Genomic DNA, 27166 nt, shown 5'->3' with positions numbered 1-27166 from the left:
CTCCCTCAGTACTGCCCCTCCGACAGTGCGGCGCTCCCTCAGTACTGCCCCTCCGACAGTGCGGCGCTCCCTCAGTACTGCCCCTCCGACAGTGCGGGGCTCCCTCAGTACTGCCCCTCCGACAGTGCAGCACTCCCTCAGTACTGCCCCTCCGACAGTGCGGCGCTCCCTCAGTACTGCCCCTCCGACAGTGCGGCGCTCCCTCAGTACTGCCCCTCCGACAGTACAGCACTCCCTCAGCACTGCCCCTCCGACAGTGCAGCTACTCCCTCAGCACTGCCCCTCCGACAGTGCAGCTACTCCCTCAGCACTGCCCCTCCGACAGTGCGGCACTCCCTCAGTACTGCCCCTCCGACAGTGCAGCTACTCCCTCAGCACTGCACCTCCGACAGTGCGGCACTCCCTCAGCACTGCCCCTCCGACAGTGCAGCTACTCCCTCAGCACTGCCCCTCCGACAGTGCAGCTACTCCCTCAGCACTGCCCCTCCGACAGTGCGGGGCTCCCTCAGTACTGCCCCTCTGACAGTGCAGCACTCCCTCAGTACTGCCCCTCTGACAGTGCGGCGCTCCCTCAGTACTGCCCCTCCGACAGTGCAGTTACTCCCTCAGCCCTGCCCCTCCGACAGTGCGGCGCTCCCACAGTACCGCCCCACTGACAGTGCGGCACTCCCTCAGCACTGCCCCTCCGACAGTGCGGCGCTCCCACAGCGCTGCACTGGAGTGTCAGTCTAGATTTTTGTGCTCCAGTCCCTGGAGTGGGACTCGAACCCACAACCTTCCGACTCAGAGGCGAGAGAGAGTGCTGCCCACTGAGCCACGGCTGGCACGGTGAAGGAAACATCTTGGTTTCCAGATTTCAAAAATCATTTTAACTTTTCTTACAACCGATTGAAACAAAGCAACTAAACGGCCCTGTCAGAGAAAGGTTATTGGAAGGGTCAATAAACCGTATTGGGGATCGGGAGTGGCAGATGTCTGCTGGTGGACGATTACTGAATAACGTTTGGGATCGCGTCAGCCTTGCAGCACTGATCGGGAGTAAGCGTGAGTCTGGCCTGCTTCCATATGACGGAGGAAACGGGAGCAAACATGTGTCCGGAGCAGGACGGTCTGACTTGGCCAACCATGGCTTTTTTGAGGAACAACCAACCCAAGTCCTACATGGACTTCCAAAAAACCTTCGGCAAAATTCTGTATGAAAGGCTGCTACTTGGGTTTAAAGTGATGGAGATTCTGGGAATGGATAGGAATTTGTAGGAAGCAGTGGGATAGTGGTTATGGTGTTTGATGAGGGAAATGCTGACTGGGGTGGACAAGGGTGGTGTTTTGGGACCTTTATTTAGGATTTATGTGAATGACTTGAATTCAGAAGCTCAGGTTTCTGAATGAAACTAAACTGGGCGGGGCAGAACAATTGAATCGTGGGAGTCTATCATAGAGCAACACAATGAGTTTCATTTATCCATTCCTGGGATGTGGGCGTCGCTGGCAAGGCCGGCATTTATTGCCCATCCCTAATTGCCCCTTGAGCAGGTGGTGGTGAGCCACCTTCCTGAACCGCTGTTCTTTGTAGGGTTTGGTACGGAGTGTCTCACTGGGCCATTCCAGAGGGTGGTTCAGAGTCAACCACAGTGCTGTGGGTCTGGAGTCACATATCGGCCAGACCGGGTAAGGGCGGCAGATTTCCTTCCCTAAGGACATTAGTGAACTAGATGGGTTTTTAACCACAATCGGTAGTTTCAGGGTCACCGTCACTGATACTAGCTTTTTATTCCAGATTTATTTAACGGAATTTAAATTCCCCAGCTGCCGTGGTGGAAATTGAATTCACGTCTCCAGATCATTAGTCCAGACCTCGGGATTACTGGCCCAGTGACATAACCACTGCGCTGTCGTACCCTCATTAAAAGTTCGTTAAAATAAGTTAATGGAAGAGTGTCAGGTGAACATGATCACCGACTAATGTAAAGTATAAGAAATAGGAGCAGGAGTCGGCCATTCGACCCCTCGAGCTTGCTCCACCATTCAATAAGATCATGACTGATCCGATCATGGACTCAGCTCCACTTCCCTGCCCGCTCCCCATAACCCTTTACTCCCTTATTGCTCAAAAATCTGTCTATCGCCATCTTAAATATATTCAATGACCCAGCCTCCACAGCTCTCTGGGGCAGAGAATTCCACAGATTTACAACCCTCTGAGAGAAGAAATTCCTTCTCATCTCAAGTTTTAAATGGGCAGCCCCTTATTCTAAGACTAGTCCCCTAGTTTTAGTTTCCCCTTTGAGTGGAAATATCCTCTCTGCATCCACCTTGTCGAGCCCCCTCATTATCTTATATGTTTCAATAAGATCACCTCTCATTCTTCTGAACTCCAATTAGTATAGGCCCAACCTACTCAACCTATCTTCATAAGTCAACCCCGTCAACTCGGGAATCAACCTAGTGAACCTTCTCTGAACAGCCTCCAGTGCAAGTATATCCCTCCTTAAATACAGAGACCAAAACTGTATGCAGTACCCGAGGTGTGGCCTCACCAATACCCTGTACAGTTGTAGCAGGACTTCTCTGCTTTTATACTCTATCCCCCTTGCAATAAAGGCCAACATTCCATTTGCCTTCCTGATCACTTGCTGTACCTGCATACTAACTTTTTGTGTTTCATGCACAAGGATCTCCAGGTCCCTCTGTACTGCAGCATTTTGCAATTTTTCTCCATTTAAATTATAATTTGCTTTTCTATTTTTTTCTGCCAAAGTGGATAACCTCACATTCACTGGAGTTCAGAAGAATGAGAGGGGATCTCAGAGAAACGTTTAAAATTCTGACGGGTTTAGACAGGTTAGATGCAGGAAGAATGTTCCCAATGTTGGGAAAGTCCAGAACCAGGGGTCACAGTCTAAGGATAAGGGGTAAGTCATTTAGGACCGAGATGAGGAGAAACTTCTTCACCCAGAGACTGGTGAACCTGTGGAATTCTCTATCACAGAAAGTCATTGAGGCCAATTCACTAAATATATTCAAAAAGGAGTTAGATGTAGTCCTTACTACTCGGGGGATCAAGGGGTATGGCGAGAAAGCAGGAATGGGGTACTGAAGTTGCATGTTCAGCCATGAACTCATTGAATGGCGGTGCAGGCTCGAAGGGCTGAATGGCCTACTCCTGCACCTATTTTCTATGTTTCTATGTTTCCCACATTATACTCCATCTGCCAAATGTTTTCCCACTCACTTAGCCTGTCTATATCCCTTTTTTGTGTCCTCCTCACAATTTGCTTTCCCACCCATCTTTGTATCATCAGCAAACTTGGCTCCATTACACTCAGTCCCTTCATCCAAGTCATTAATATAGATTGTAAATAGTTGAGGCCCCAGCACTGATCCCTGCGGCACCCCACTAATTACTGTTTGCCAACCGGAAAATGACCCAGTTATCCTGACTCTCTGTTTTCTGTTAGTTAGCCAATCCTCTATCCATGCTAATATATTGCCCCCAACCCTGTGAACTTTTATCTTGTGCAGTAACCTTTTATGTGGCACCTTATCGAATGCCTTCTGGAATTCCAAATACACCACATCCACTGGTTCCTCTTTATTCACCCTGTTTGTTACATCCTCAAAGAACATATTGCACGTAGACAGACAAATGGAGCAATATCAGAGGGGTGAACTGTGACAGTACTGCACAACGAGAAAATCATTTTCTGGGGTGCAGGGGAGATAAAGTGGGCTGCTGATTCGTTTCTGCCTGATTTGTATTGCCACCAAAGCCAAGTTCCCCTCCCCCCACCCACCCCCCCCCCAAGGACTCCGTGAATGGTGCTGAAATAGCCACGGCTGGTCTTGAAATAGATCGAGTGGGTTCTAGCAAACTCTCGAGATTAACGTGTCCAACCAACAAGGCGAATAGACTTTGCTGCCAAAACCGTGCAGCGCACGTTGCAGGAGGCCGTACTCGAACTGTGGAGAGCTCTGCTCAGATCTCACCAAGGGGCTGACCCATGGCCAGAGGTGAGTGAAGAAATTCACAGAACCATAGCCCGCCGATTGCCAGAGCCCTGCTCCATCATCAGACATTCTGTCAGTGTCAACTCGCCACTCTGCCCCAGTGAGGACCCCTCCCTAAATCTCGGGGGCACCGCCCGTTCCAGAATATGGGCTATTTGGCTGGGGGTGGGGAGGGGGTCTGCACTGGTATTTAGAAAGCTGGTCAGAGAGTAGCAGAAACCCAGTGGAAATTGCTCTACCCCATATTTCTCCTCCTGCGGATGACAATATGACTGGAATTTCCAGACTGAAAATATCCGTAGGCACCCGGGCTAGAATATGTTTTGAGGCTTTGTAAACTCAAGACACTACCTCAGAACCGAAAGACAGCAAACAGTACATTTTATGAATTCATGCTCAGATGGGAGGTTCCACGGGATCGAACTCTGCCAGGAACGTGAATTCATCAAATCTACCGTTCATCTGTTGCCTCGATATTCAAATTCCGATTGAAAAATCTATCGAGGAATTACAGAGCAGTGCAACATGAGTGGTGAGGGACGTGACTGGGATTATTGAAATGTTACAAGTGTTCATCTAAAGAGCACAGAGGCAGTAGGAGGAGGTCACCATGAAACCAAAGCAATAATTCATATCTCGCCAACCCACTGTAATCCTTTGTCGAGACATCTGTTGACGAGAGTTATCCAGTGGTTATATAATTATATTTGTAAAAAGGCATTTGATAAGGTCCTGTATGTGAGGCTTTTGCAAAAGATTGACAGAATTATCTATAAGCTCATTTGCTGGATTGAACATTGATTTGTGAAAATGATGATAAATATCTGAGCACTGAACATGGAACAGTCACAGAGGGAGTGCAACGAAGGTTCACCAGACTGATTCCTGGGATGGGGGATTGTCCTATGAGGAGAGATTGGGTAGACTAGGCCTATATTCTCTAGAGTTTAGAAGAATGAGAGGTGATCTCATTGAAAAATACAACATTCTTACAGGGATTGACAGGGTAGATGCAGGGAGGATGTTTCCCCCCGGGCTGGGGAGTCTAGAACCAGGGGTCACAGTCTCAGGATAAGGGGTCGGCCATTTAGGACTGAGATGAGGAGAAACTTCTTCACTCAGAGGGTGGTGAATCTTTAGAATTCTCTGCCCCAGAGGGCTGTGGAGACTCAGTCGTTGAGTATATTCAAGACAGAGATCGATAGATTTTTGGATATTAATGGAATAAGGGATATGGGGATAGTGCAGGAAAGTGGAGTTGAGATAGAAGATCAGCCATGATCTTATTGAATGGCGGAACAGGCTAGAGGGGCCGAATGGCCGACTCCTGCTCCGAATGCTTTTATTCTAATGTTCTAGTCGGGGGTTCTGGGCCTCTTGCTGGTCACACTATTTATTGATGAATCGAAGGACAGGTTGCCATATTGAACATTTGCTGATGATATTGAGCTCTGTGGCCATGTGACAAATAGCAGGAATGGCAGGGCACTTTAAGCTATGTAAATTCAAGGTAATGCATATTAGCAAAAGAAACATGAATCATGTGTGCCCATTAGTGAAAGTATTGATTGGATTTTGATTATTGAGTTGTGATTATTGATCAGTAAATGTGTCCAATCAATAGGAAGCTGTTATCAGTGTGAGCTGGATTGATCGGCGGGATATTTGAGGTTATTGTAAGCCTGTATAACCCACAGGTAAATCCACATTGTATTACTGTCTGCCTCCAGTTATTTTTTATTTCAATTTTCTCCGCTTGCTCGCCTGAAATCTTTGCCTCCTTGCTGGATTGGGTACCTTGGGGGGGGTCTCGAGTGCTTCACACTGTAAATAACCTGTTACCCGAAGATGATTGATGTGCAAGAGTCAACACTCGCCCGTCCAACATTCACAGCGATCTTCCAGTCTGCTCGATTGGAATCACGGTGCAATTGTTGCCTTGTCACCTTGGGGACGGGGCAATCCTGACCCCTGCCCTTTAACTGCAATCAGTCAGCCAGTACAGCACGCTGGCGATCGACCCAACGTCGCTCTGTACACCACAGCGATTTGCTGGATAAACTCCCTCAGCCACCTTCTGCGGCAGTCCCTCGGAGTCGAGGATGGCTCCCTCAGCAATCGGGGAGTTCCCAGCAGACAAGCTTTGAAAGGACATTCACGCAGTGGGGGAAATTAAGAGAAAATGACAAAGGCGTTTCATCTCGGCTCTCTACTCCAGAGAGATTTGCGGAACTGAACTTATTTTCATTGGCGAGGGGGGCGGTGGCCGCTGGGAGGAAGGCAGCGACATGAGAGGGATGAATAATGGGCCGGTTATTTAACTTTCGCTATGGTCAGAGAACAAGAGGACAAAATGTATGAAGCTCAGGCAAAAAGTAAATATTCCCCACAGAGCCGTGATAGAATTCCAGGAAAAGGTTGTTAGTTAGCATTTAAAAAGACTTGGATAAATGTTTGTTGAAGAACATTTCCCAGTGGCCCTGGCGTTGTTCGAAGGCAGCGATGGTGACACGCTTGTGATCGCGCATCACCATTGGGCATCACGTGGCGAAGTGTTTGGGTAGAAGCAGCTCTGTGATTGGGTGGCCAATCACGCATGCTGTTGTTGGGGGGTGAGGACAGTGCAAGCAGGGACTGCCAATGCAATCAGGTTCATCTGAAAGAAGGATTTGCATTTATATAGTGCCTTTCACAACCTGAGGACGTCCCAAAGCGCTTTACAGCCAATGAAGTACGTTTTGGAGTGTAGTCACTGTTGTAATGTTGGAAACGCAGCAGCCAATTTGTGCACAGCAAGCTCCCACAAACAGCATTAACGTCTCTTTTAAAAGACGGCACCTCCGGCAATGCAGCACTCCCTCAGTACTGCCCCTCCGACAGTGCAGCACTCCCTCAGTACTGTCCCTCCGACAGTGCAGCACTCCCTCAGTACTGTCCCTCCAACAGTGTGGCACTCCCTCAGTACTGCCCCTCCGACAGTGTGGCACTCCCTCAGTACTGCCCCTCTGACAGTGCAGCATTCCCTCAGTACTGCCCCTCCCTCAGTACTGCCCCTCCGACAGTGTGGCACTCCCTCAGTACTGCCCCTCTGACAGTGCAGCATTCCCTCAGTACTGCCCCTCCCTCAGTACTGCCCCTCCGACAGTGCAGCACTCCCTCAGTACTGCCCCTCCGACAGTGCAGCACTCCCTTAGTACTGCCCCTCTGACAGTGCAGCACTCCCTCAGTACTGCCCCTCCGACAGTGCAGCTCTCCCTCAGTACTGCCCCTCCGACAGTGCAGCACTCCCTCAGTACTGCCCCTCCGACAGTGCAGCACTCCCTCAGTACTGCCCCTCCGACAGTGCAGCACTCCCTCAGTACTACCCCTCCGACAGTGCGGCACTCCCTCAGTACTGTCCCTCCGACAGTGCGGCACTCCCTCAGTACTGCCCCTCCGACAGTGCGGCACTCCCTCAGTACTGCCCCTCCAACAGTGCAGCACTCCCTCAGTACTGCCCCTCCCTCAGTACTGCCCCTCCGACAGTGCAGTACTCCCTCAGTACTGCCCCTCCGACAGTGCAGCACTCCCTCAGTACTGCCCCTCCGACAGTGCAGCACTCCCTCAGTACTGCCCCTCCCTCAGTACTGCCCCTCCGACAGTGCAGCACTCCCTCAGTACTGCCCCTCCCTCAGTACTGCCCCTCCGACAGTGCAGCACTCCCTCAGTACTGCCCCTCCCTCAGTACTGCCCCTCTGACAGTGCGGCACTCCCTCAGTACTGCACTAGGAGTGTCGGCCTAGATTTATGTGCTCAAGTATCTGGAGTAGGACTTAAACCCACGACCCTCAAGGAGAAAAATATACCTGCTATTGTCAGCTTCAAGCTGGAGGAGCACCATAGGCCATTGTGTTACCCTCGAAACAGGGGTTTCCAACAGCCACAATCATGCAAGCATGCAGACAAGGACACAGAAAGCCAACTGGTCCACCTGACTCCCACCACCCAGACAGCCAAAGCAGCCCACCCCCGCATCGCCCAATCTCTTGATGTTTTATAAAAAAGAGAAACAAAAACGTCGGCCAATTTAGGAAAACTGCTCTGGGAAATTCACCTCTGACCCCCGAAGGATACCCAACTGCAGAGAGAGGAGGGTGGATATTACCAGGGGAACTGCTCGAGGGCAGTACCCTACGATCAAATCCGGAAAGTCTGACCCAATGAATCTCGTTGCATCTGACCGGCCTCCCATCTTCTACCCTCCGAAAACATGAACTCATCCAAAGCATTGCTACCCCGTGTCCTAACTCGCACCGAGTCCCGCTCACCCATCACCCCCTGTGCTCACTGACCCCGTGTCCTAACTCGCACCGAGTCCCGCTCACCCATCACCCCCTGTGCTCACTGACCTACATTGGCTCCCAGTTAAGCAATGCCTTGATTTCAAAATTCTCATCCTTGTTTTCAAATCCCTCCATGGCCCTCGCCTCTCCCTATCTCTGTAATCCCCTCCAGCCCCACAACCAACGTTCCCTCTTGTGTTTGGGAGTGCACGGCCCCATTAAGTGACTGCGTGGCCCATTCACAGTTTCCCGATTGCGTGACACTCTACATTGGGAAAACTGGCATGGGCTGCACGGGGAACGTTGACCTCATCCTCCGAGATCTCCAAACCTGGCTTCCCCCGATTCATAATCGCCCCACCATTGGTGGCCGTGCCTTCTGTTACCTGGGCCCCAAGCTCTGGAACTCCCTCCCTAAACCCCTCCACCTCTCTCTCCTTTTAAGACGCTCCTTAAAACCCATCTCCTGTCCTAATATCTCAGGTGGCTCGGTGTCAAAATTTGTTTGAGAATCGCTCCTGTGAAGCACCTTGGGACATTTTGCTGTGTTAACGGCACTATATAAATGCAAGTTATTGTTCAGGTGCAGGAGAAATGTCGGTGAATCATCCCTGCGTTTTACACTGCAGAAAGCGCTTCACTCACTCACTCTGATGGCAGACCTGTCGACCGTGGGAGCCAGCTGTAAATGCAGGAAGCCGACACCGTGTGCTCCCACAGTCCGCACTACACCAGCGATAAATGTAAAGGCACCGTCACACGCTCGCCAAGCACAGCCGGCAGGCGACGCTGGGGCCTCATTAACGTCCTCATCGATCGGGAAATGGTAAACGTTGCTCGCGAGATGATTAAATCCTTCAGGGCCTCGAATAAACTTCCCAAAAAGAATTCAGATTGAGCTCATTAACTCCAGAGATGCTGTCACTGAGAGTGGGGGGGGGGGGGGGGGGAGAGAGGGCATGACCCTAGGGGGGGTCATCAGTCAGATCCCGGGGCTTTACAGTGGCAGCTGACTGTGAGTTGAGGTTAGTTTGCGGAGAGGAGGCCGGTCGGAGTGTGCACCTTATTCTGCTCGGTCATTGATTGTAGTCACTGGCTGCGACTTTAAGCTGGTGATTAAAGAAAGAACGCTCACAGTGCTGCTGGGTCAGTCGGGTTTGCGGAGTGTTTGTGCACTGCTCCAGGATTGCTCTCCTCCGCTTTGTGCTCAGTCCGTGACTTTCCTCTCGGGAGCCTGGGCGTTCCCTTCACCTTCAGTCAAGCGATGTGTGAAAACACAAACCCATTCTTCGGTTTAAATGGGAGCCTCAGAATAATAAGAGCTAGCTCAGCTACTGCTGTCACGCAGAGAGGAGAGGGGCTGCCTTTCACCCAGAGCTGGGGGGTGGGGGGCGGGAGCAGGGGTGGGGGGGTGGGAGAGAGGGGGGTCAGGGAGTGGGGGGCAGGGGCAGGGGGTGAGAGCAGGGGCGGGTCGCTGCTTGACACATGAAGGATGTGAGGGAAGGTGGAGATGCACTTACCTCCTGCTGACTGTTTTTCTATTCATCTGTAATGTTCACCCAGTGAGAGGGAGAGAGGGAGTGAGTGTGTGTGTGAGAGAGAGAGAGTTAGTGAGTGAGAGAGTGTGTGTGTGTGTGTGTGTGAGAGAGAGAGAGTTAGTGAGTGAGTGAGAGTGTGTGTGTGTGAGAGAGAGAGAGTTAGTGAGTGAGAGAGTGTGAGAGTGAGTGTGTGTGAGAGAGAGAGAGAGAGAGTGAGTGTGTGTGAGAGAGAGAGAGAGAGTTAGTGAGTGTGTGAGTGTGTGTGAGAGAGAGAGAGAGAGAGTTAGTGAGTGAGAGAGTGTGTGTGTGAGAGAGAGAGAGTGTGAGAGTGAGTGTGTGTGTGTGTGAGAGAGAGAGAGAGAGTTAGTGAGTGAGAGAGTGTGTGTGTGTGTGTGTGAGAGAGAGAGAGTTAGTGAGTGAGAGAGTGTGAGAGTGAGTGTGTGTGTGTGTGTGAGAGAGAGAGAGTTAGAGAGAGTGTGTGTGAGAGAGAGAGAGAGAGTGAGTGTGTGTATGTGAGAGAGACTGAGTCTGTGAGTCTTTGAGTGAGAGTGAGTGAGAGAGTTGCAGAGGGGATGTCTCAGTGCAGCAGCTGCCTGGGTTATTCGAGCGATGCACCCAGGCATTTTAACGACTTCCATCGCTTATCAAGGGCAGCGAACCTGCGTTTGGTAATTGGAAACAGTCTCTCACTGTTTGAAGCTGGTGCTGAAGGGGGAGGCTGGGTGCTCCAGCAGTCACTGTGTGTGTTTGCTAACCATTGGCCCCAACAATCCACTCTCCCACTCAAACTTCAAAGCGGGAGAGTATCGCCTGGTTGTTGATCTGCACCAAACCAAAAATGAGTCTTTTACACACAAAAACCCTGGCTGTTAGTCTGAGAGGATATATTTTTTTTAACTGGGATTTGATTGAGGTTATGTGTGTGTGTGTGAGGATATATTTTGATTGAGGTTATGTGTGTGTGTGTGAGGATATATTTTGATTGAGGTTATGTGGGCATAAATGGAAAGGTCACAGCTGTGTGTCCTTCTATCCCGAGATGAAGAAAGAACTTGCATTAATGTGATGTACCTCAGGACATCCCAAAGTGCTTCATGGCCAACCAATTACTTTTAAAATGCAGTCTCTGTTGGCACCGAGTCTCCCCACCCCCCTCCCTGTGCTCGCTGACCTACATTGGCTCCCGGTCCGGCAACGCCTCGATTTCAAAATTCTCATCCTTGTTTTCAAATCCCTCCATGGCCCTCGCCCCTCCCTATCTCTGTAATCTCCCCCAGCCCCACAACCCTCGAGATGTCTGCGCTCCTCTAATTCTGCCCTCCTGACCATCCCTGATTATAATCGCTCCACCATCGGTGGCCGTGCCTTCTGTTGCCTGGGCCCCAAGCTCTGGAACTCCCTCCCTAAACCTCTCCGCCTCTCTCTCCTCCTTTGATACGCTCCTTAAAACCTCTCTTTTTCCTGCTCTAATATCTCCTTATGTGGCTCAGTGTCAGCCTTTGTCGGATAACGCTCCTGTGAAGCGCCCTGGGATGTTTTACTACATTAAAGGCGCTATATAAATGCAAGTTGTTATGTAGGCGATTTGCACACAGCAAGGGCCCACACACAGCGAGAGCGATGACTGGAACAGTTAAAATATGTGTTTGGGTTGAAGGCAGAATGTTGGCCAAGACTTCGGGAAAACTCCCTTTTTGAAGAGTGCCGTGGGCTCTTTTCCATCCATCTACATACGCTCGCTCCTGATTCAATAAAAGGCAGCACTTCCAACAACGCGGCACTCTGTCAGCGCGGACCGAAAGGCCAGCGTGGATGGTGAACTCAGTTACAGGGTGAAGCGTTCTGACCCCGAGGAGGTCGCTCCCACTGAGCCAGGCTGACACCCCGTGCTGAGGGAGTGCCGCACTGTCGGAGGGGCAGCACTGAGGGAGTGCTGGACTGTCGGAGGGGCAGCACTGAGGGAGTGCTGCACTGTCGGAGGGGCAGCACTGAGGGAGCGCTGCACTGTCGGAGGGACAGTACTGAGGGAGTGCCGCACTGTCGGAGGGGCAGCACTGAGGGAGTGCTGCACTGTCGGAGGGGCAGCACTGAGGGAGTGCTGCACTGTCGGAGGGGCAGCACTGAGGGAGCGCTGCACTGTCGGAGGGACAGCACTGAGGGAGCGCCGCACTGTTGGAGGGGCAGTACTGAGGGAGCACTGCACTGTCGGAGGGACAGTACTGAGGGAGCACTGCACTGTCGGAGGGGCAGCACTGAGGGAGCACTGCACTGTCGGAGGGACAGTACTGAGGGAGCGCCGCACTGTTGGAGGGGCAGTACTGAGGATGTGCTGCACTGTCGAAGGTGTCATCTTTCGGATAAGATGTTAAACCGAGGCCCCATCTGCTCTCTCAGGTGGATGTAAATGATCCCAAGGCACTATTTTGGAGAAGAGCAGGGGAGTTCTCCCCGGTGTCCTGGGGCCAATATTTATCCCTTAATCAACATCACTAAAACAGATTATCTGGTCATTATCACATTGCTGTTTGTGGGAGCTTGCTGTGCGCAAATTGTCTACTGCATTTCCTAAATTACAACAATGACCACACTTCAAAAAGTACTTCATTGGCTGTAAAGCGCTTTGGGACGTCCAGTGGTCGTGAAAGGCGCTATATAAATGCAAGTCTTTTTAAAAAGAAAGTCAGAGGCAACCAAAGCCTCGAATTGCCAACTAAATTTAGGTGCCTAATGTTGCTGACGGTGTGGATTTATTAATGTCGTGTGTTCTCTCTGCAGCTTACGCCCAGATTCAGCCTCACCCGTTAATCCACCAGCAACAGATACAGTTACAGCATCAACAGCATCAGAAACATCTTCAGCATCAGTTCATCATCCAACAACAGCAACAAATCCCACACAGGCACCAACAGCCCCAGCTCCTCCACACCGCTGCCCAACTACAGCCCCTCCCACAGCTGCAGCCGCAGCCCCCTCCCCCGCCCCTGACGGTGCAGCCCGGCGGGCAGCTCCAGCCCGCGGCCCAGGCCCAGGCCCCGGCCCCGGCCCAGGCCCCGGCCCACCCTCAGGCCCCGCACTGCCAGTCCGTGCTCCAGCACAAGCACCAGGCCCTGCACCCGCCGGCTCACCCCCAGATCCCCGTCCTGCAGCTCGTTCCTCCCATCCAGCAGTGCCCGCAGCCAGCGGTACCCACCGGCCTGCCTGAGGCCCTGGCCAACAGCCATGCCCAGGGCCACCAGCCACACCAGCACCCACTGGCACCACAGACCACCGCTGTCAACCTCCAGGTCCAGCCGTCTGCGCACGTGGTAAGATCGTCTTGTGTTCTCAGCTCTTTATTCCCTCCCCAAACCTCTCCGCCTCTCTCTCCTCCTTCAAAACATTTCTTAAGCCCGACCTCTCTGACCAAGCTTTTGGTCGCCTGCGCTAATCTCGCCTTGTGTGTCTCGGTGTCAAATTCTATCTGATAATCGCTCCCATGGAGCGCCGTGGGGCGTTTCACTGCGTTAAAGGCACTATATAAATATCAGTTGTTGTTCTCATAATCCATTAACACACAAATGCTTTATTCTACAAGCATTTTCTATTGTACTCTGAGAAACTTAGAGTTGTGGCTTTTCTCAAATCTCCCAATTTTAATCGTCTCCAGACATTACATTTTACACATGTTACACAACTTGCATTTATATAGCGCCTTTAATGCAATGAAACGTCCCGAGATACTTTACAGGAGCGTTATGAGATTTTAAAATTTGTACAGAGGCACTGGAGAAGGTGCAAAAAGACCAACATGGATAATCATAGATCACAGAATCGAAGATTAGTACAGCACATTCGGCCCATCGAGTCTGCGACAGATCTTTGGAAGAGCGATGCACCCAGCGGTTGGTTAGACCTGTCAGAAAAGAGAAAGCTGAGGGTGACCTGATAGAGGGCTTTAAGATTATGAAAGGGTTCGATAGGGTAGGCACAGAGAGAATGTTTCCGCCTGCGGAGAGACCAGAACTTGGAGCAATAAATTAAGATAATCAATAAACCCAACGGGGAATTCAGGAGAAACTTCTTTCCCCAGAGAGCGGTGAGAATGTGGAACTCGCTGCCACAGGGAGGGGTTGAGGCGAATAGTATCGATGCATTTAAGGGGAGGCTGGACAAGCCAATGGGGGAAGAGGGGAATAGAGGGTTATATCCGCAGGGAGGGAGGAGGCTGGTTTGGAGCATAAACCCCGGCACAGAGCATAACCGTGTCACTTCCATGGAGGGTCTCCTTACACTGGCAGTGAGAGGCACAAACCCCCCTCCCCAATATTCCGCAGTGTCGGGACAATTCCCCAGCTCTTGGGATTCAGCTTAGTGGCTCCCTGTCGCTGTCAGTGTGGGGGCAGGGTGCCCGGCCCAAACACAGCAGCTTTTACACTTTAAACAAACTCTCTGTGGCTGCTGTTCCAGTTACTTACAGTCAATGTAATCGCACCATTGATATGGATCAGCACCTCCGCGCATGTGTTTGAGGGCAGTGCATAGCGTCCCACTGTCCCCATGGAAACATATCTGCCCTCCTTTCCCCCCCCTTCTCCCTTCCCCCCCCCCTCCCTTCCCCCCCTCTCCCTTCCCCCCCTCTCCCTTCCCCCTCTCTCTCCCACCCTCCCCTCCCCCCCCCATCCTATCTCCACCCCCTCCCTCTCCCCGCTTTCCTCCCTCTCCCCCCTCCTCCCCCCCCCCCCCCACTCCCCCCCCCCCACCATGGTTCAGTGTGAAGCGGGAGCTCCTGCTGAATCCTGTGGAATGGTTGACCCCGCCCACGCGCTGTAGATTTAAGATGGGTCTTTCCCTCGTGCTGCTGATTCTGGGACGGCCATGCTTTCGTAACTTGCTTCTCACTCCCCAACAAAAGCAAAAACAAACTAGGAAACTTGCTAGAAATGACCAATGGTCAGCATTGCATGGATTCCTTCAGAAACACAGTTAGCAATTGCGAAGGCAATTGGGGTTAGAGTACGAGAGTAAGAAAGTCTTACTGTAGTTGTACAGGGCCTTGGTGAGACCACACCTGGAGTACTGTGCAGTTCTGGTCTCCTTATCTAGGAAAGGACATACTTGCCTTGGAGGCAGTGCATTGAAGGTTCACTACATTGATTCCTGGGTTGAGAGGCGTGTCCTATGAGGAGAAATTGAGTACAATGGGCCCAAACTCTCGAGTTTAGAAGATGAGAGGTGATCTGATTGAAAGATATAAGATTTTGAGGGGGATTGACAGGGTAGATGCAGGGAGGATGTTTCCCCCGGGCTGGAGTGTCTAGAACCAGGGGTCACAGTCTCAGGATAAGGGGTCAACCAATCAGGACTCGAGGTGAATCAAGGGATATAGGGATCAGGCAGGAAAGTGTTGAGGTCGAAGATCAGCCATGACCTTATTAAATGGCAGAGCAGGCTCGAGGGGCCGAATGGCCGACTCTGGTCCTAATTCCTATGTTCAGTTCATTACTATTAAGGCCGTGTGATTTACAACGACTAATGGTCAGCATTGCATGGATTCCTTCCGAATGGGATAAAAGCTCCTTTAATAATGTCATTTCTGTGTTAATATTTTCCTATCCTATTTCTCCCTTCCCTGAAGGCAGTGCCGGTTGCCCATGGATAGTCCGTGAGCTAACTCTTGGGTACGGCACTCATGTGACAATTCTTTCCAGCTGTGTTACTGTTGACAGACTATTTGACTGTGGGAGCTTCACAGCCCAGCTCAATCCTTACGATGCGCGGAGACTGGGTTGCTAATAGCGATCGGCAGGGTGGAGCCAATGTTCCCTTTAAGCCACGTGGCCGCTTTTAAATGGGAAAATCCACGCATGCGCGATATTTTGAATGTGCCACGCAGCCCCTTAAAGGGGCCTTGCACCCAAAAAAACAATTTACAGGGACATTGACGTGAACCTTATCTGATTCCCCCCTCCTCCCTTGCCCGCGGTGCTGAAGCGTGCTGTAACAGCCCTATTGCTACTCCTGGCTGTGATCACCTAACTGTACCTGTGATTCGGTACAACTACATTTGATGCAGTTAGCCGCTGAAGTATATTCAACCCGCTGAGTCGCCATTCTCTCTGACTCCACAGTTGGAACAAATAAATAGTTTCAACCAGCAGAAAACTTTATCAGACTGTTTGTGTAGTTTGCTCCATCTAGTGGTGGCAGTCAGTATTGCCCCAGGAGTAAATGCTGATTGCCTTTCCATAATTACTATTTTGTAATTAAAATAGCACCAAGTCATAACAGCTAACTAATAAAATATAACCCACTAAACCAATAAGGAGAATTGTAGAAACGGGCAGCATAGAAGAAGCCATTTCACCCATCGTGCTGAAAGTTAACATGCAGGTACAGCAAGCAATTAAGAATTTAATGGTATGTTGGCCTTTATTACAGGAGGATTTGAGTATAAGAGTAAAGACGTCTTACTGCAATTATACAGGGCCCTGGTGAGACCACACCTGGAGTATTGTGTACAGTGTCGGTCTCCTTATCCAAGGAAGGATATACTTGCCACAGAGGGAGTGCAACCAGACTGATTCCTGGTATGGGGGGATTGCCCTATGAGGAGAGATTGAGGAGACTAGGCCGATATTCTCTAGAGTTTAGAAGAATGAGAGGTGATCTCATTGAAACATACACAATTCTTACAGGGATTGACAGGGTAGATGCAGGGAGGATGTTTTCCCCGGGCTGGGGAGTCTAGAACCAGGGCTCACAGTCTCAGGATAAGGGGTCGGCCATTTAGGACTGAGATGAGAAGGAATTTCTTCACCTCAGAGGGTGGTGAATCTTTGGAATTCTCTACCCCAGAGGGCTGTGGAGGCTCAGTCTCTTGAGTATATTCAAGGCTGAGATCGATTGATTTTTGGATATTAAGGGAATCGAGGGATATGGGGATCGGGCGGGAAAGTGGGGTTAAGGTCAAAGATCAGCCATGATCTTATTGAATGGCGGAGCAGGCTCGAGGGGCCGAATGGCCAACTCGTTGCCTTTAGTAACTCACCTAGCAACAGGACAGTTAAACACTCAGCGTGTAGCTAGAAGTTTATTTTTATACAAAGGCTCTATTTTCACTGCCATTAGTTGACTAACTGGCAAGTGTTATCCGTTTTGAAGTTATTACTAATAAACTGTTTCCGTTTCTGGTGAATTTGGAAAGGAAGTATTTTCTTAACCTTCACTGTGTGAAGGATCCTTTTAATTCAGTGAGGGTCTGTTGATATCATTGATTCCTGACTGATCTGCATGTGGCAGTGTAAGGCTTTGCCAGCGTGAACATCTGTCATTTTATAATTAGAAAAACCTTTGTGTCTTTCCTTTATCAAGACAGGCCTGAGGAAACTAGCTAGTATCGTAAAAATAATTACTCTGCAGAAAAGCATTTATTTTTGTCATTTAATCTCTTCTGCTTTCCACCCAATCACAGACCTTCCCTTTTGTTCTTTTCTCCCCTCCCCCTTTCCCCGCCCCGGCACTTGCTTAAAAACCTGTTACATCTCGAACTTTCTCATCGACCTGAAACATTAACTCTGTTTCTCTCTCCACAAATGCTGCCTGACCCACTGAGTATTTCCAGCATTTTCTGTTTTTATTTCAGATTCCAGCCCCCGCAGTATTTTGTGCTCACCAAGCTCCAGTATATTTAGTTCTGGGAGTGGACCGTTTATCGGCGGGTTTAACAGCGGGCGGTGTGTGGACTCTGCCAGATACCCCCCCTGCGGTGAAGGTGGTTCTCGCTCCTCGTATGAGCTTCCCGCTCTAATATCACCATTAAACACCCCATAAAAAGTTGAGCCTTGTTGAAAGAGGTGTAATCGGGGTTTTAACTCCATACTGACTGCTGAGCAACAGTTCTGGCCCTGAAAAACTAATTTTATATTTCCGGAATGTCAACTTTCTCCATTATGATAAAAATTACTAGATTTTTAAAAATCATAATACTTCAGCTTCTATTTTACCCCTGTGTGTGTATGTCCCATCTTTATTTCACTCTCTGAAATTTTTAAGAAGTGAATTGAATCGATGCTTTTTATTTCCTGGTTTGCCATCTGCGAATTTTTCAGTGGGATTGGCTGTTTAGACAGCTTGGTGACATCACTGCTGCTTCAAGCTCGAGATTCCTTTTTGACAATTTATATCCTACAATTAACTTAACGTCAAGAAAGCTAAAGTTTTCACCACAGAGATGGAGATTTTTGTGGGCAGCTTTATTCGAGGTCAGCGCTGACCACACATTCGGGCCATGACATAGATCCATACATACATACGGCAATCCATGTACTTTCCAAAATCCATGACCAGTTTATAAGACAAGGGTCAACATCATAGACAGCGCCTAGCTCCCTCGGGCTCCCACGTTTCTGCTTTCTCACGCTGTGACGTACCGATATACTTAAAATGCGAAACCATTTAGTTCCCAGTGCTAATGTGCGGTGTCGGTGGGTGAGTGGAACGGTCGGCTCTCTGGGGAGCCGTATTGCCTTGTGAGGCAACTTCCCAGAAAGCCGGGAATTTGATTTTAATGTGTGCTGTTCCGTGGGAGAGCAAGAGACCCAAAATTAAATAGTTTTCATTCATCTTTGCAAAGAGAATCTGGACCTTTGTGAGTTTGTGAGCAGGGATGGTGATCTAAAGTTGTGCACACATCTGCCTATCAGAGGAGGTGGGGGGGGTGCAGGGTCAGCGTGGGGGGGGGGAACGGCTGACCAGTCGCCTGCTGTTCTGAAACGCGGTGAAATTGTACATCACTGCCCTGACTGATGCTCTTGTTCATTGCAAGGTTGAAAAATGGGTGTAGACTTTGACTGAGACTTTAGGAGAGAGAGTTTAATGTATATCTTATACAGTCAGTTTTAAATGAGAACTAAATGTGCAAGATATACATCACACCTTCCTCCTGAATTGCCGCTTCTTAGTTATCATTCCCGGGATGTGGGCATTGCTGGCAAGGCCGGCATTTATTGCCCATCCCTGATTGTCCTTGTGAAGAGGGTCGTGGTGGATTGTCTTGAAGGTCCGTGTGGTGAAGGTGCTCCCACAGTGCTGTTAGGGAGGGAGTTCCAGGATTGTGACCCAGCGACGATGAAGGAACGGGCGATATATTCCCAAGTCAGGATGGTGTGTGACTGGGAGGGGAACGTGGAGGTGGTGGTGTTCCCATGCACCTGCTGCCCTTGTCCCTCTAGGGGGTAGAGGTCGCGGGTTTGGGAGGTGCTGCCGAAGAAGCCTTGGCGAGTTGCTGCAGTGCATCTTGTAGATGGTGCACACTGCAGCCAGGGTGCGCCGGTGGTGGAGGGAGTGAATGTTGAAGGTGGTGGATGGGGAGCCAATCAAACGGCTGCTTTGTCCTGGATGGTGTCGAGCTTCTTGAGTGTTGTTGGAGCTGCACCATCCAGGCAAGTGGAGAGTGTTCCATCACACTCCTGACTTGTGCCTTGTAGATGGTGGAAAGGCTTTGGGGAGTCACTCGCTGCAGAATACCCAGCCTCTGACCCGCTCTTGTAGCCACAGTGTTTATGGCTGGTCCGGTTGAATTTCTGGTCAATGGTGACCCCCAGGATGTTGATGGTGGTGCTGTGGTTATATTCCTAGACCAGTAATCCTCCGTAGCTCCTGATCAAATCTCACATGGTTGAAAATGACAAAGCAAGCCAGTTTCAGCAGGCTGTGTCGGTTCTAATCCCCCAGTACAAGCTGCACTCGGCAAGGGCATTGATTGGAACAAGTGCTGCGCGATCCTTTAGAAACGAGGACAATTTTATTCAGTGTGCCATTCCGCGTCAAAGCTTCCCGGCTTTACCAATTTACCGCGAAGCTCACCGGGTTTGGACCAGAGCTGTGCTGTGGGTGGGAGGGAAACCGAGAATGGTTGACTCATTGTCCCACTTTGTCACAGATCCAACAGTGCCAGAGGAACACGCAGGATAGTGTCAGGAGGGAACCTGCAGCCGAGAAAGCGCCTGCGGAGAAACCAGCGGCACAGCCCACCCTCCCAGCACCCACATGCATCACCACCTGCGATCCGAAGAAAGCTGAATCAGCCAAGTCAGTAACTCAAGGTGAGAGATTGTCAGGACCTTCCTCCCCTACTCCGAGCGTGCGATTTATAAAGGACGTCTCCGGGAAGTGTACAATTACTGAAAATGCGGAGCGTAGCTGGATTCTTGAAATATTGTGGAGAGGTTTCTCTGGGATTGTGTGCGTGGTGCTAGTCGGTAACGAGACTGCCTATTGCAGCACCAGGGGATGTGGGAGTCGCTGGCCGGGCCGGCATTTATTGCCCATCCCTAATTGCCGCTTGAGAAGGTGGTGGTGAGCCGCCTTCTTGAACCGCTGCAGTCCGTGTGGTGAAGGTGCTCCCACAGTGCTGTTAGGGAGGGAGTTCCAGGATTGTGACCCAGTGACGATGAAGGAACGGCCGATATATTTCCAAGTCAGGATGGTGTGTGACTGGGAGGGGAACGTGGAGGTGGTGGTGTTCCCATGCGCCTGCTGCCCTTGTCCTTTGAGGCAGTAGAGGTGGCGGGTTTGGGAGGTGCTGCCGGAGAACCTTATTCAGTGTTGTTGGAGCTGCACTCATTAAACCAGGGGGATGGTGATTCAAATCACCCCAACTGGGTTGCCACAATTGGTCTATGTCCGAAAAAGGTTGGGAAAATTGGCCAAGGTTTATGCTCCTGATTGCTTTGCGGCAATCCCGCACATTGTGCCCATGTTGTAGATGTTGGGCGAGAACAAGGGCAGGATTGGCTCTGAGGAGCTCCGCAGTCCGCTAACGTGCCAGCACTCACTGTCTACGTTCACGCTCCTGGAGAATGGGAACGTGGGCCAGTCAATACCTTCCCGAGTGGAAGGGAAAACATGTTTACAATATGTTCTGAGTCAAGGATTATATTCTATATTCCTTTTGCTGTGTGAAGACTGGATTTTGAAGACTGATTGAAACATATTGGGATTCTGGGTTCATTGTGGAAGGTTTGACGAGCTCCACCCGCCATTTTGGACCTTTAAATGCTCATTTTATGCCTGTAAAAGGGACACAGTGCGATGAAATTTTAGCCCCGGTGTCTAACCCACTCCACCACTTCCCTTCCAAACATGACCGATGCCCCTTCAATTACAATTTTTAAAAGATTACCCTTTTAATTAGAAAGCAATACATGTGGCTTTACTGTTTGACCCCCTGACCCTGGGTGATAGTGAGGCCCACCCGGCATTGTACCTGGCAAGGCTCTAGTTTGCTGTTTTAATCGAGGCACTAAACTGTTTATTTAAATAGTTTACACACTCCCTAAAATAGCAGACTGTGTAACGGGATATACGGCACAGAAACAGGCCGTTCGGCCCAACCAGTCCATGCCGGTGTTTATGCTCCACTCGAGCCTCCTCCCGTCTTTCCTCATCTAAATCTATTGCCATAACCCTCTATTCCCTTCTCCCCCATTGGCTTGTCCAGCCTCCCCTTAAATACATCGATACTATTCGCCTCAACCCCTCCCTGTGGCAGCGAGTTCCACATTCTCACCACTCAGAAGTTTCTCCTGAATTCCCTATTGGATTTAACCGGGAGCCAATGTAGGTCAGCGAGCACAGGGCTGATGGATGAGCAGGACTTGATGCACAGGTCAAGGATTGAACGTCCTTGCTCTGTATGGGTCAGCACTACACTAAGCAATGCCTTTAATCACAGCTATCTTAGTAGCCAGTGCCTTAATCGTTCGTATCAAACACAATTCATTGAAACGGGGGAGATTTGAACATTTTGATGGAGTTAGATTTATAAATTGTTGTTTACACTTTTCTGTAATTCATGTAAATAATAATTAGAGTATTATTGGTGTTATTGCTGTGCAGGGGAGGTTAGATGCAGGCGGGAAGATGATCAAGATCGTTATTGTCATTTGCTGCAGTTTCCAGGGAACCGTTACTGTGGCAGCTGCTGCCCCAATGCCCGAACGGTTAAGCGACTGTATGTGCATCAGTGACGGTTAGTTAGGCTGGCTGCTCACTGCGGCCCCCTGACTGGGCGGTGCTGGAGTCAGCGTGTGATTGAAGCTGTAAGCACAGGGGAGTGAGCATATGGGCCCAGCACAGGCCCCAGTGAGACTGCCTCTCCTCATCCCCACAGCCCAGCTGCTTGGTGCTGACGGAAATCCCACTGTGCATCACGTGGCCTCAGGTTCATTGCTCAGCCACAAGGTCCATTCAGTCTTTTCCTCTTGGAGTTAATATTGCAATATAAAGAGGAAGCTTTATTATTTCATGCCTTTGCTGATGCGCAGCGTGTGTGTGAGAGTGTGTGTGTGCGTGTTTGTGTGTGTGTGCGTGACATCAGCCTAATGTGGGATACAAGATTAATTCTTGCCTTTTTGCACATTGAGCCATTTTGCATTTACTGCTGCATTTGATGCCAATTATACCCGTTGCCCCTGGAGACGGCCTGGGATATTCCAAATATCACTTCTGTTGGCCAACAAGGCAAGATGAGACTTTTAAAATGTTTATAGGCCTCTAGAGCCAGCCAGTTCTCATAAAACGGCACCCCAGATTATAGGGGACATTGCCTGTGTATCCTGAACATGCTCCCATGCACTCCCTCTAGTTCCTGGACTCTCTGTATTAACCGGACTCTACAGGCGATGATGTACTTAATCACCCATCAGCAGCCCCCGTTTTGATTGAGCGGGAAATCATTTACTTGATGAGGTCACCCTGAGGTTCCAGGCTGCTCTGTGAAGCTCTCTCTGCCTCGGACAGCAGGCTTCGTGGCTTTGTCACGGTCAGTGGGCAGCACACTTACCTCAGAGTCAGGGCCTTAAGCATAAAAATCCAGGCTGACACTCCAGTGCAGTGCCGAGGGAGTGCTGCACTGTCGGAGGGGCAGTGCTGAGTGAGTGCTGCACTGTCGGAGGGGCAGTGCTGAGGGAGTGCTGCACTGTCGGAGGGGCAGTGCTGAGGGAGTGCTGCACTGTCGGAGAGGCAGTGCTGAGGGAGTGCTGCACTGTCGGAGGGGCAGTACTGAGGGAGTGCTGCACTGTCGGAGGGGCAGTACTGAGGGAGTGCCGCACTGTCGGAGGGGCAGTGCTGAGGGAGTGCTGCACTGTCGGAGAGGCAGTGCTGAGTGAGTGCTGCACTGTCGGAGGGGCAGTGCTGAGGGAGTGCTGCACTGTCGGAGGGGCAGTGCTGAGGGAGTGCTGCACTGTCGGAGAGGCAGTGCTGAGGGAGTGCTGCACTGTCGGAGGGGCAGTACTGAGGGAGTGCTGCACTGTCGGAGGGGCAGTGCTGAGGGAGTGCCGCACTGTCGGAGGGGCAGTGCTGAGGGAGTGCCGCACTGTCGGAGAGGCAGTGCTGAGGGAGTGCTGCACTGTCGGAGGGGCAGTACTGAGGGAGCGCCGCACTGTCGGAGGGGCAGTGCTGAGGGAGTGCCGCACTGTCGGAGGGGCAGTGCTGAGGGAGTGCTGCGCTGTCGGAGGGACAGTGCTGAGGGAGTGCTGCACTGTCGGAGGGGCAGTGCTGAGGGAGCGCTGCAATGTCGGAGGTGCTGTCTTTCAGATGAGACGTTAAACCGAGGCCCCGTCTGCTCTCTCAGGTGGACCCCATGGCATTATTTTGAAGAAGAACAGGGGAGTTCTCCCCGATGTCCTGGGGCCAATATTTATCCCTCAATCAACATAACAAAAACAGATTATCTGGTCATTATCACATTGCTGTTTGTGGGAGCTTGCTGTGCGCAAATTGGCTGCTGCGTTTCCCACATTACAACAGTGACTACACTCCAACAGTACTTCATTGGCTGTAAAACGCTTTGAAACGTCCGGAAGTTATGAAAGGCGCTATATAAATGCAAGTATTTCTTTATATTGAAAAAAGGCGCATGTGTGGTCACTTGAATGGGCCGCAGAGCCTGTTAACGGGGCTATACGGTCCAGAAATAACATTGCGGGGAACATTCAATTGCTGGTGTCTTTTTAAATGTACTAGTGACACCGGTCATGTGTCAGGGAACCCTTGGATTGGCATCAGCCACTACTTAATTCCAGCTTCCCTTCTGCCCAGTGGGTTCCCGGTGCACTCGTGCTGGACACCCTGTGCCCAATCACCGCCTTTCCCGAGTCAGTCTGTGCGCTGAGTGTTGCAATGTTTGGTCAGGGTGGGTCGGGCGGGCTGTAGCCAGGCCTGAATCTACCCGCTCCCAAGGTCGACATGTCCTTATTTTATCCGGGCCCGCTGGATTGTGACCCAAGGCAGGAGTCCGAGTTTGACCGTCCCTCTCCTGGGGGGGATGATCCCACTCGCAGTGCTCCTATCCATCACCCTCTGTCACATCAACTAGCTCGGTACAGAGCACGTCTCGAGCCTGGGCCCTCCCCGGTGGGTATCGGCACGGTGCCTCACCGAGTGACCCATTGACCAGCTCGGCCATCAAAGGGAGACAGTGTCGTTGGGAGTCGGGTGATTTCTGGATTTGTATCTGGTGAAACACACAGAATTGTCTGATTCTCTGGACACAATACATGGACTCTCGGGGAATCGAGGGATATGGGGATCGGGCGGGAAAGTGGAGTTGAGGTTGAAGATCAGCCGTGACCTCATTGAATGGCGGAGCAGGCTCGAGGGGCCGAATGGCCGACTCCTGCTCCTAATTCTTGTGTTCTAAGAAAAAGCACATACTTCCGCTGTTGAAGAAACAAACCTTTAAAGAAGGAACACTTGCATTTATATAGCGCCTTTCACGACCACCGGACGTCTCAAAGTGCTTTACGGCCAATGAAGTACTTGTTGAAGTGTAGTCACTGTTGTAGTGTGGGAAACGCGGCAGACAAAAACCACAATCTGTTTTTGTATGTTGATTCAGGGTTAATATGGGGCCCCAGGACACGGCACTTTACAGCCAATGAAGTACAACGTATTACAAATTATTTACAGCACAGAAACAGGCCATTCGGCCCCATGGGTCCGTGCCGGGGATTATGCTCCACGCCTGTCTCCCCCCACCCCTCTTCGTCACACCCTATCACCATATCCTTCTATTCCTTTCGTCCTCTCGTGTTTATCGAGCTCCCCCTTCAATGCATCGATACTATTCGCCTCAACCACTCGCTGTGGGAGCGAGTTCCACATTCTCACCGCTCTCTGGGTAAAGAAGTTTCCGCTGGATTCCCCGTTGGGTTTATTACTGACCATGGCCCCGAGTTCTGGTCTCCCCCACCCCGCTACAGGAAGCACCTTGCCTTCCTGGGGTGAAGCCCGGCTGTGGTCTGTTAACCAACAGCAGCAACAGTTGCCCCTGCGGCTGGGCCCATGCTCTCGCCCCCGGGATCGTTCTCTGTTGTACCCAAGGACCTGCCGCTGGGGTGGAAAGGAAACTCACGATCCATTGGGAATTGCTGGTGTTATTCTCGGGCAGGAGCAAACTGCAAACCGAGGGTTGCCTGAACAAGCCCCGGACATTGGTGGAGATTCGTGAAACACTCACCTCCATGGGGCCAGTCACTGAGGGGACACTCACTGAGGGGACTATAACTGAGGGGACTATAACTGAGGGGACACTCACTGAGGGGACACTCACTGAGGGGACTATAACTGAGGGGACACTCACTGAGGGGACTATAACTGAGGGGACACTCACTGAGGGGACTATAACTGAGGGGACACTCACTGAGGGGACTATAACTGAGGGGACACTCACTGAGGGGACTATAACTGAGGGGACACTCACTGAGGGACTATAACTGAGGGGACACTCACTGAGGGCACTATAACTGACGGGACACTCACTGAGGGGACACTCACTGAGGGGACTATAACTGAGGGGACACTCACTGAGGGCACTATAACTGAGGGGACACTCACTGAGGGGACACTCACTGAGGGGACTATAACTGACGGGCGTTTGTTGATGTTTGTGGTAGGTTGCAAGGATGGAGGAGGATGGATTTCTGAGGTAATCTCATCAGCATTCTCATGGCTCCATTAGACCATGAAGCTATTGGAGGATTTGATTAGAAAACAGAGAATGGAAAATACTGCAAGCCAAGTTTTTGAAAAAAACTTTTTGCTTCGTGTCAGCCAGTTTATTCAGTTAGCAACTTGGCGGTATTTGGGTCAGTCACAGTCCCACTGCCACACTGTCCCCGTTCAGTGATGCAGTTGGTTTGCGTTACTATCAAAAGTCGATTTCTGTGCATCCAGCTGGGACCTTGCCCGGTGCCAAGCTGCTGAGAGCTCAGCCTGCCACACCCAGCATGGCAGTGCCCACTTCAACCTTACCTCCACGGGCATTCAATCAGCGGCCGGGACTGACACGCTGCATGTCGTTTCTAGAATCCTGTGCAGTGCTGAGGGAGTGCCGCACTGTCGGAGGGGCAGTGCTGAGGGAGTGCCACACTGTCGGAGGGGCAGTGCTGAGGGAGTGCCGCACTGTCGGAGGGACAGTGCTGAGGGAGCGCCGCACTGTCGGAGGGACAGTGCTGAGGGAGTGCCACACTGTCGGAGGGGCAGTACTGAGGGAGTGCCACACTGTCAGAGGGACAGTGCTGAGGGAGCGCCACACTGTCGGAGGGGCAGTGCTGAGGGAGCGCTGCACTGTCGGAGGGGCAGTGCTGAGGGAGTGCCGCACTGTCGGAGGGGCAGTGCTGAGGGAGCCCTGCACTGTCGGAGGGGCAGTACTGAGGGAGCGCCGCACTGTCGGAGGGGCAGTAGTGAGGGTGTTGTGTATCTGTAAAGCATGCACTCCCATGTTCTGCCACCAGGGAGTGCATCCCCTGAAGTCCCAAAGGATCCCAGCATCCCTTGGGAGCACTGTATATAAGCCGGACCCTGAGGCCTGTTCCTCACTCTGGAGTGTCTTAATAAAGACTGAGGTCACTGTTACTTCAACCTCCCTGTGTGCAGTCTCATCTGTGTTAGGAACACAATAACTGGCGACGAGTATACGAATCCAATGTAAAGATGCAGCAAACTATGGGCATCCTGGAGAAGTTCTCGGAGGGTGAGGACTGGGAAGCCTATGTCGAACGGCTAGACCAGTACTTTGTAGCCAACGAGCTGGACGGAGAAGGAAGCGCTGCAAAAAGGAGAGTGGTCCTCCTCACGGTCTGCGGGGCACCGACCTACAGCCTCATGAAGAATCTTCTGGCTCCAGTGAAACCCACAGATAAGTCGTATGAGGAGCTGTGTACACTGGTTCGGGAGCATCTTAACCCGAGGGAGAGCGTGCTGATGACGAGGTATCGGTTCTACACGTGCCAGTGATCTGAAGGTCAGGATGTGGCG

The 27166-nt window shown here is 51.1% G+C and overlaps 1 protein-coding gene across 8 annotated transcripts in view; it reads left to right on the top strand.

Annotated features, from left to right (window-relative positions):
* The window catches only part of LOC139228989 (polyhomeotic-like protein 2), a 271331-nt gene that overhangs the window by 207943 nt on the left and 36222 nt on the right, over positions 1-27166 (top strand). For all 8 annotated transcript variants that reach the window (XM_070860640.1, XM_070860641.1, XM_070860644.1 and 5 more), the window contains 2 exons: positions 12644-13173; positions 19788-19950. In XM_070860640.1, the coding sequence (XP_070716741.1) occupies positions 12644-13173; positions 19788-19950 (693 nt within the window). The remainder of the gene's footprint in view (positions 1-12643; positions 13174-19787; positions 19951-27166) is intronic.

The sequence above is a fragment of the Pristiophorus japonicus genome, chromosome 18 (assembly GCF_044704955.1).
Source record: "Pristiophorus japonicus isolate sPriJap1 chromosome 18, sPriJap1.hap1, whole genome shotgun sequence".
NCBI classification, from domain to species: Eukaryota; Metazoa; Chordata; class Chondrichthyes; family Pristiophoridae; genus Pristiophorus; species Pristiophorus japonicus.
Note: the sequence above shows the minus strand (reverse complement) of the source record. Positions and strands in the feature narration are given on the sequence as shown.